This window comes from Oncorhynchus nerka, linkage group LG12 (assembly GCF_034236695.1).
Source record: "Oncorhynchus nerka isolate Pitt River linkage group LG12, Oner_Uvic_2.0, whole genome shotgun sequence".
Lineage (NCBI taxonomy): Eukaryota > Metazoa > Chordata > Actinopteri > Salmoniformes > Salmonidae > Oncorhynchus > Oncorhynchus nerka.
In genome coordinates, this window is record NC_088407.1 from 70,777,880 (window position 1) to 70,787,513 (window position 9,634).

At 40.8% G+C, this 9,634-nt stretch overlaps 1 protein-coding gene across 1 annotated transcript; it reads left to right on the top strand.

Moving 5' to 3' along the window:
- The first annotated feature begins 7,040 nt into the window (after nt 1–7,040).
- Nucleotides 7,041–9,561, top strand: LOC115138670 (G-protein coupled receptor 135). Its single transcript, XM_029675772.2, has one exon. It carries the CDS (start codon nt 7,252–7,254, stop codon nt 8,614–8,616), a length of 1,365 nt encoding a protein of 454 aa, XP_029531632.1. The 5' UTR covers nt 7,041–7,251; the 3' UTR covers nt 8,617–9,561.
- The last annotated feature ends 73 nt before the right edge of the window (nt 9,562–9,634 follow it).

Below are 9,634 nucleotides of genomic sequence, written 5' to 3' on the forward strand. Positions count from 1 at the left end.
CTAGTTACCACAAGCACCAAGTCATAAACCCCGCCTATTTCTGCATTTGAGCTTATTAAAATTATATTTTAAAGCAAACCTTAACCCCACTGCTAACCTAATGTCTAACCATAAAGTAAATTTTTATTTCATGAATTGTTACGATACACTCAATTTTGACTTTTGCTGTGGTATCTAGTGGAAACCCATTAGGTCTTCAATTTACTTCTTCGCCCTTTTTGGTTTCTATGCGTCAAGCTGACTAAAGATACGCGCAACAGCGCTCTCTTGGGTTCAGAAAAATGCCAACCCCAAATTGAGCACAGTGGACAAATACTGATCAAATGATGACAAATACTGCTCAAATTCAGCTGTAATTGATTTATTTTTATATAAAAAGCATCACAAGAATATTGACGTCTTGATTTTGTCCAAAGTAAGATAAACTAAACAAGCAAAATTGATAATGTACACACTTTAGCCTCGTTTACGCCTTGCGCTAACATGTGAGTTTCGTGATCATCTGATCAATATGATCTGATTACTATCTGATCAAAGTTTGTCGCGTCTACACATGATGTTAAAATGTCTCTCTTATCCGTCCACTGTGTCCACATTGTGATCAGATTTCCTGGTGCCTCCCTGTATGCAAAATATTTTAAAGATTATTTTAATATAATGTGAATGTATTTATTTTAAGACAATTATTGATGCCATAAGTCAATGGTACTAGCTGTCAATAAAAAAAATGTTGATTTTTTTACAAGCATTTCGCTACATCTGCAATAACATCTGCTAAACACATGTATGTGATCAATAAAATCTGCACTTGATTGATTTCCAGATGGCTCCCTGACTACCTCCAGAGGTGGTCAGGAAGATCTGATCACAATGTGTCTTAATCGTCTACACCTGTCTAAAAATGTTGGCCCAATCAGAATGTGGACAAGATCAGAACAGAGAATACACATTAGCACCAGATGTAAGTAGGGCTTTTCTTTAACCTCAATGTCAACTTGGTTTGATCTTCACATTGTTGTATTTTTAGCTGTATATATAGTATTTTTGATGTTTTCAGTGTATGTTAAACACTTTCAGACAATGCACATAATCACACAAAAAAAATGTATGACTTTATTTTAAAGGTACCTGATAAACTATTTATAAATTGTGTGTCCACCATTTCTTTATCATTAGTCCCGCATTTATAAACCATTTACGAATCATTAGTTAAGTCTTTGTGCAGTCCTTAATCTAAAGTGAGTGCTATTTATACTTTATAAACATTTTATAAATGTTTTGAGTGACCAGTGTAATTTTTCACAAAAAGATGGACATGCCCTTGGTAGACATTCCAGCAGTACGTAGTAAAATAATAAGCACACAACACACGTTCAACTAGCTTACTAGCATTTACAAATGTGAGAATAATGATTCATAAATGGTGAACTCACAATTTATAAATGCCTTATAAATGGTTTATTAGGTACCCATAAAATAAAGTGTAGCAAAGTTAACTCAAGTTAACTGATTAACTCTGACAGCCTAGAGAGAGAGAGAGATAGAGGCTGAAAGACAGACAGACAGACAGACAGACAGACAGACAGACAGACAGACAGACAGACAGACAGACAGACAGACAGACAGACAGAGAGAGACAGAGACAGACAGACAGACAGACAGACAGACAGACAGACAGACAGACAGACAGACAGACAGACAGACAGACAGACAGACAGACAGACAGACAGAAAGAAAGAAATACAAAGCCCTGTGCTACAGAGCGATGGACCTAAAGAAGAATCCACTCAGCCAGCTGGTTCTGGGGCTCTGTTCACAAACACAAACAGACCCCAGCACAGCAGCACAATTAGACCCAATCAAATAATGAGAAAGCAAAAAGATTTCTATTTGACACAATGGAAATATTCAAACAAAAAAAACGAGCAAATTCCAATGCTATCTGGCCCTAAACAGAGTACACAGTGGCAGAACACCTGACCACTGTGACTGACAAAAAAATAAGAAAATGCTTGCTATCCCTGCCATAGGCAGACCTGGCTCTCAAGAAGAGAAAGTAAGTTATGTGCCCACTGTCCAAAAAAAATAGGTGAAAACTGAGCTGCACTTCCTAACCTGCCAAATGTATGACCAAATTAGAGACACATATTTCCCACAGATCACACCAGACCCACAAATAATTTGAAAACAAATCAATCATTGATAAACTCCCATATCTGTTAGGCAAAATATCGCAATGTGAAATCACAGCAGCAAGATTTGTGGCCCGTTGCCATGAGAAAAGGGCAACCAGTGGAGCACAAACAACATTGTAAATATCACCAATATATCTGTTTATTTATCTCTGTCACGTTCTGACCTTTATTTCCTTTGTTTTGTATTTTTTTTAGTATGGTCAGGGCGTGAGTTGGGTGGGCAGTCTATGTTTGTTTTTCTATGTTTTGGGGTATTTCTATGTTTCGGCCTAGTATGGTTCTCAATCAGAGGCAGGTGTCATTAGTTGTCTCTGATTGAGAATCATACTTAGGTAGCCTGGGTTTCACTGTGTGTTTGTGGGTGATTGTTCCTGTCTCTGTGTCTGCACCAGATAGGACTGTTTGGGGTTTTTCCACATTTCTTGTTTTTGTAGTCAGTTGTTCATGTGTACCTTTACGTATTAAAAAGAACCATGGACACTTACCACGCCGCATATTGGTCCTCTGATCCTTTTCGCCTCTCCTCTTCGAAAGAAGAGGAGGAAATCCCTTACAATCTCCCCCACTATTCATACTACAACTATTTGCACATTGTTAAAATATAACACTTGAAAATATAATACTTTGAAATGTCTAGCTTTTTTAAACCATTTTGGGTGCAATGTTAAAATTGTTGTATTTCTTTTTTAAATTGTTTTTATAAATAGTTTTTTGTTGATGTGGATACATTTGTTTCTTCTCACTTTTGTGTATTGTTTCAATTGCTGGGGGAGCACAGAGAAAGTTCACAATTACGCCACCTCCACTGAGTAATACACTGTATGTATAAATGTAATGTGAAAATATATATTTAATACATAAGGGGAAATCTGCACTCGCTATATCATATTTTTTTCATCAAAAACTACAGAGTTGTATATTTATTTATGTATCATGGCGCCGGAGAAGATGGCTGACGTTTTACGTGCTCCTATCCAACTGTGTTTTTTTGTTAGTTTCTTTGTGTTTGTGACTTATTCTGTAAATGATTTTGCACATAATGTTGCTGACCGAAAATAACTTCTGGACATCAGAACAGCGATTACTCACCACGAAATGCCAGAAGCTTTTTTTTTCATTTAACAAGTCCGATGAGCCCGACATGAAGGGCATACTGCTTTCCCAGGGACAGGCCCAAATCCCCGTCATTTGCGTGAAGAGAAGATGGAGAAAAAGAACGCAGAGGTCGGGCTGCCTTCTGAGAATTCGTAGGCGATCGAATAAACTCCAGCTGCCTTCCGTTCAACTAGCTAACGTGCAATCATTGGAAAATATTGACAACCTACGAGGAAGATTAAACTACCAATAGGACATTAAAAACTGTAATATTTTATGCTTCATGGAGTCGTGGCTGAATGACGACATACATTGTATCGGCAGGATAGAACAACGGCATTTGGTAAGACAAGGGGTGGTGGACAATGTATATTTGTAAACAACAGCTGGTGCACGATATCTAAGGAAGTCTTGAGGTTTTGCTTGCCTGAGGTAGAGTATCTCATGATAAGCTGTAGACCACACCGTACCTAGAGAGTTTTCATCTGTATTTTTTGTACCTGTCTACATACCACCATGCTGGCACTAAAACCACACTCAATGAGCTGTATATCGCCATAAGAAAACAGGACAACGCTCATCCAGAGGCGGCTCTCCTAGTGGCCGGGGACTTTAATGCAGGGAAACTTAAATCAGTTTTACCTCATTTCTATCAGCATGTCAAATGTGCAACCAGAGGGAAAAAAAATCTAAATCACCTTTACTCCACACACAGAGATTCGCCCTCCATTTGGCAAATCTGACCATAATTCTATCCTCCTGATTCCTGCTTACAAGTAAAAATTAAAGCAGGAAGCACCAGTGACTCGGTAAATGAAAAAGCAATCAGATTAAGCAGATTCTAAGCTACAGAACTGTTTTGCTAGCACATACTAGAATATGTTCCGGGATCCTTCCGATAGCATTGAGGGGTACACTACATCAGTCATTGGCTTCATCAATAAGTGCATCAATGACATCGTCCCCACAGTGACCGTACGTACACCAACCAGAAGCCATGGATTACAGGCAACATCAGCACTGAGCTAAAGACTAAGCTAAGGACCCTGGGACTAAACACCTCCCTCTGCAACTGGACCTGCCCCCAGGTGGTAAGGCGGGACAACACATCCGCCATGCTGATCCTCAACACAGGGGCCCTTCAGGGGTGCGTGCTCAGTCCCCTCCTGTACACCCTGTTCACTCATGACTGCACGGCCAGGCACAACTCCAACACCATCATTAAGTTTGCCGATGACAACAGTGGTAGGCCTGATCATCAACAACAATAAAACAGCCTATAGGGAGGAGGTCAGAGACCTGGCCATGTGGTGCCAGGACAACAACTCTCCCTCAACGTGATCAAGACAAAGGAGATGATTGTGGACTACAGGAAAAGGACGACCGAGCACGCCCCCATTCTCATCGACGGGTCTGTAGTGGAGCAGGTTGAGAGCTTCAAGTTCCTTGGTGTCCACATCAACCAACTAACATGGTCCAAGCACACCGAGACAGTCGTGAAAAGCATCTCAACAGATTTTACCTCCAGGCCATAAGACTCCTGAACAGGTAATCAAATGGCTACCTGGACTATTTGCATTGTGTGCCCCCCAACCCCTCTTTTACACTGCTGCTGCTCTCTGTTTATCATATACATGTATGCATAGTCACTTTATCTATACATTCATGTACATACTACCTCAATTGGACTGACAAACCAGTGCTCCGGCACATTGGCTAACTTGGCTATCTGGCTAACTTGGCCACCCGCCAATCCCTCTTTTACACTACTGCTACTCTTTGTTCATCATATATGCATAGTCACTTTAACCATATCTACATGTACATACTACCTTAATCAGCCTGACTAACCGGTGTCTGTATGTAGCCTCGCTACTTTTATAGACTTGCTACTGTATATAGCCTCGCTACTGTTATTTTCACTTTCTTTTTACTGTTGTTTTTATTTCTTTACTTACCTATTGTTCACCTAATACCTTTTTTGCACTATTGGTTAGAGCCTGTAAGTAAGCATTTCACTGTAAGGTCTACACCTGTTGTATTCGGCGCACGTGACAAATCAACTTTGATTTGATTTGATTTGAACAGGGCATAACAAAACCTATTCCCCTTAGGAGACTGAAAATATTTGGCATGGGTCCTCAGATCCTCAAAAGGTTCTACAGCTGCACCATTGAGAGCATCCTGACCGGTTGCATCACTGCCTGGCATGACAACTGCTCTGCCTCTGACCGCAAGGCACTACAGAGGGTAGTGCCTACGGCCCAGTTCATCACTGGGGCCAAGCTTCCTGCCATCCAGGACTTCTATACCAGGCGGTGTCAGAGGAAGGCCCTAAAAATTGTCATAGACTCCAGCCACCAAGTCATAGACTGTTCTCTTTGCTGCAGCACGGCAAGCGGTACCGATGCGCCAAGTCTGGTCCAAGAGGCTTCTAAACAGCTTCTACCCCCAAGCCATAAGACTCCTGAACATCTAATCAAATGGCTACCAAGGCTAGTTGCATTGCCCCCCCTTTTACACCGCTGCTACTCTCTGTTATTATCTATGCATATCCACTTTAACTCCACCTACATGCACATATTACCTCGACTAACCGGTGCCCCCACACATTGACTCTGTACCGATACCCCCTCTATATATAGTCTCGTTATTTTACTCCTGCTCTTTAATTACTTGTTCCTTTTATTTCTTATTCTTAGTTGCATTTTTTAAAACTTTATTATTGGTTAGGGGCTTGTAAGTAAGCATTTCACTCTAATGTCTACACCTGTTTTATTCAGCGCATGTGACTAATACAATTTCATTTGATTTTTAAATGTTTTACTTATAAATTGCAGTTTAGTGTTTTTCCATCATGAATCTTGTTCTGGAGGCACCTCTTCAGTGTGGTCACTAGCTGGCACAGCCACAATGTCATTTGTGGTGGTTAGGCTGTTTTTAAAGCCTAACCCTCACCTTAAACCTTAACCACACATCTTATCCTCATGCCTAACCCTATTAAATTAAGACCAAAAGGGTCATTTTTCTATTCATTATTTTTTTACCATATAGACAATTTTTACTTTGCAGCTGGGCTATCTAAGGGGAAATAGCTCAGTTCTACCTCCAGTACAAGACTGCTTATAAATTAATGATATGTACCCATTGATTCTTGAGTAATATAACTTATAAATGCCTCATGGGCTTAGTCAAATTGTCGTACACCATCATAAACTTGTTTTACTCCAATGTTTGTAAACAAGCACTGTATAGCCTCACAAATTGTTAAAACTATAATTGTGATATCATGGATGGTCAGTCCGTAGCTCTGTCTATGAATTTGAGAGTGGTTTAATTTATCTAGTCCCATCCCTCAGCATTTTAGCGAAACAGTGGCAGGGAAGGAATTCTTATTGTTTCAATCACTGATTGCTGCTTTAATAGTTTGATAGCTATTCAAATAGCTATCCAAATGCCTATCCTACAATTAATTGTAATTATATGTAATTATAATGCCTATACCCAATTTGAAAATTAAACCTACTTGTAAAATTGCAGGTGTCAGTCTTTCTGTTTTTAAGCCTACGTTGGGAGGCCTATAGGTACCTGACCAAATAACTAATCATTCAGAAAGTGCGTAATTGCACTGAAGAAAACCATCACTGATACCATGGCAACGGCTCTAAACGTCACGAAGGGGTGCAAAGACACAAATTGTACGCAAGGAAGGCGGGTACTCGGCAATATGAGAATCAAGGAATACGGGGATTGAGGCGACCAGGCGAGAACTGCAAACAGTGGCATGGACCCCAGTTTGAATAATGAGGAACATTTTGAGGAACCCATAGAAAGGGGGTTGCAAAGGGGATTTACATGTCTTTAATACGACATATCTAAGCTGCTGCATCAACACAGAGACAACATATTCGTAGAGGGATGAGTCTCCTTCCATTCTGTGGAGGCCCCCCATTTGTGTCCGATGGATTTCCCCGTGAACATTGCATTGCTTGGCACCAGCAACTCCACCGCTCCAGACAACACCTCTGGCACGGGTTTAACGCTGGAAATAGTCACCATAGCACCGGTGTTACACAGCTTTTTTACGAAGGCCAGTCGTGGAAACCTTACGGGCGGAGGCGACGAAAACCAACAACACATACCCGTGCAGAGCGCGGAGGGAAACTCGGTCCTCCAGGGCATTACGGTGGCAGCTCAAGCCTTGTTGCTCCTGGTTATCTTCCTCCTCTCTAGTTTAGGGAATTCTGCGGTGGTGATTGTCATAATAAAACATCGACAGCTGAGAACCGTTACCAATGCTTTCATCATGTCCCTTTCACTGTCTGATTTCTTGACGGCCGTTCTTTGTTTACCGTTCTCGTTCATGATGCTCTTCAGCAAAGATGGTGTGTGGATGTTTGGAGACCGTTTCTGCGTCGCCAACGGGTTCTTCAACGCATGCTTTGGTATTATTTCCACACTGACAATGACTCTAATTTCCTTTGACCGGTATTATGCCATCGTGAGGCAACCTCAGGAGAAGATAGGCAGGAGGAAGGCCATAACACTGTTGGTGGCAGTGTGGTTAACAGCAGTGTTTTTCTCCATTCCATGGTACCTGGTGATGCGAACATCCAAGGATCTAGTCGTCCATAAAAGGGGCTTCTACCACTGTATGTATGTCTTTCACACTGGTACTTCTAGGGTGGGTACCTCTTACAGTATAGCTTTAATAGTGGTGTGTTATCTCCTTCCGTTTGCGCTCATGTGTTTCTGTCATTATAACATATGTAAGACCGTTAGGTTATCAGAAATAAGGGTGCGGCCGGTGACCACTTACGCGTATTTACTCCGGTTTTATAGTGAGATGAGGACGGCCACGACAGTGCTGATTATGATAGTGTTTATCATCTTCTGCTGGGGCCCCTACTGTCTGATGGGTATCATCACCGCCGTGGGAGATTACTCATTCAACCCTGTCATGGACACCGTGGCAATGTGGATGGCATGGGCAAACGGTGCCATAAACCCGCTCATTTACGCAATTAGAAACCCAAACATATCGATGCTTTTAGGCCGAAGCCGAGAAGAGGGATATAGGACTAGAAACATTTCTGCCTACCTATCGACACAAACCCAAAGCAGGGATGTAAGAACCAGGGCCGACCAAATCAGAGACCGGTACGGTGCAAACAACCGGCTGTCTTCCTCCAGCCCAGCGAACGGAGGAGAGGTTGCGATGTGGGCTTGTAAAAACCCCGCGGTGTTCTTCTGTAGGGATGCTCAGCCCGATACTCTGTCTGAACCCACGGTGTCAAAAGTTGAAACTGCAGATACAAGTCTGTGATCGTCCTTTTATTTTCGAGAAACTTGATGAAATGTCAAAATGTTGAAGTAATTTAAATATGCCTAAGTTTTGAACAAATGGAGAAATCAGAGGAAAAGTAGACCTAACTGTTAATTAGCGATAAGGGATATAAAAGTCAGTCCTATGAATTGACAACCCGCGTTTGAACACTTTATGCAGTGCCAAGCGCTCTACACACTGATGGAACAGAGTGCACATTTAAAAGCCCAATTTATTTTCAGGCCAATAAAGCAGTGTGATTTATAAAATACTCAAAATGATTAAACATCTCATTTGATTATATGTATTACTTTATGCCTTATCAGATACATGTTTATTGCGCAACCTTTACCACTGGGCGCAGACGTCAGTTCAAAGTCTAGTTTTGATTTACATTTGGTTGCGTTGTCAAGTAATGTGAATTCAACAAGAGCCAGTCTTTCGATTCCACTTTGATTTGAGGCATAGTTTATTGCTATAATATTAAACTGTCAAAAGTGGCACCCCAAACCACTAAATCCCATTGAACTAACCCAAAGGAAAAACTGGATAATGGCGATAGCTTTTTAATTCAGGCTGATTTCCTTTTTGATTTGGGATAGTGCATTTGTCCTCATTTATACTGTATTCAGGGTAGAGGTTTAATATGAAATACTGTGAAGAATTCAGTCATTTAAATAAAGTGTGCGCGCGCTATGATTTGATATTCAAGATGTCATGTATGGCTGGCCATAGCGATTTGCTAGAACATGAAACAATGCTATGAAAACACAATTTAAATGTGCCTGTATTAAAAAAGGTGTATTTTGAATACCATACTCATTAGTTTGTCCATTTAAAATGTAATAATTGTATTGCTTGCCATAAGAAGCTGCGAGTTCTCAGAATTGGATTTTATTGGTGAGTTGTTAAATCATATTTTAACTTAAAATGTATAAAATAAATGTTTTGAAGCATCATATATTTATGTATTGTTCCTTATGTGACACTGCCAATACAGATCCTGACCTAGGACAGG

Coding starts and splice junctions, on each gene's coding strand:
- LOC115138670 (XM_029675772.2), top strand. CDS start 7,252: ATGGATTTCCCCGTGAACATTGCATTGCTTGGCACCAGCAACTCCACC.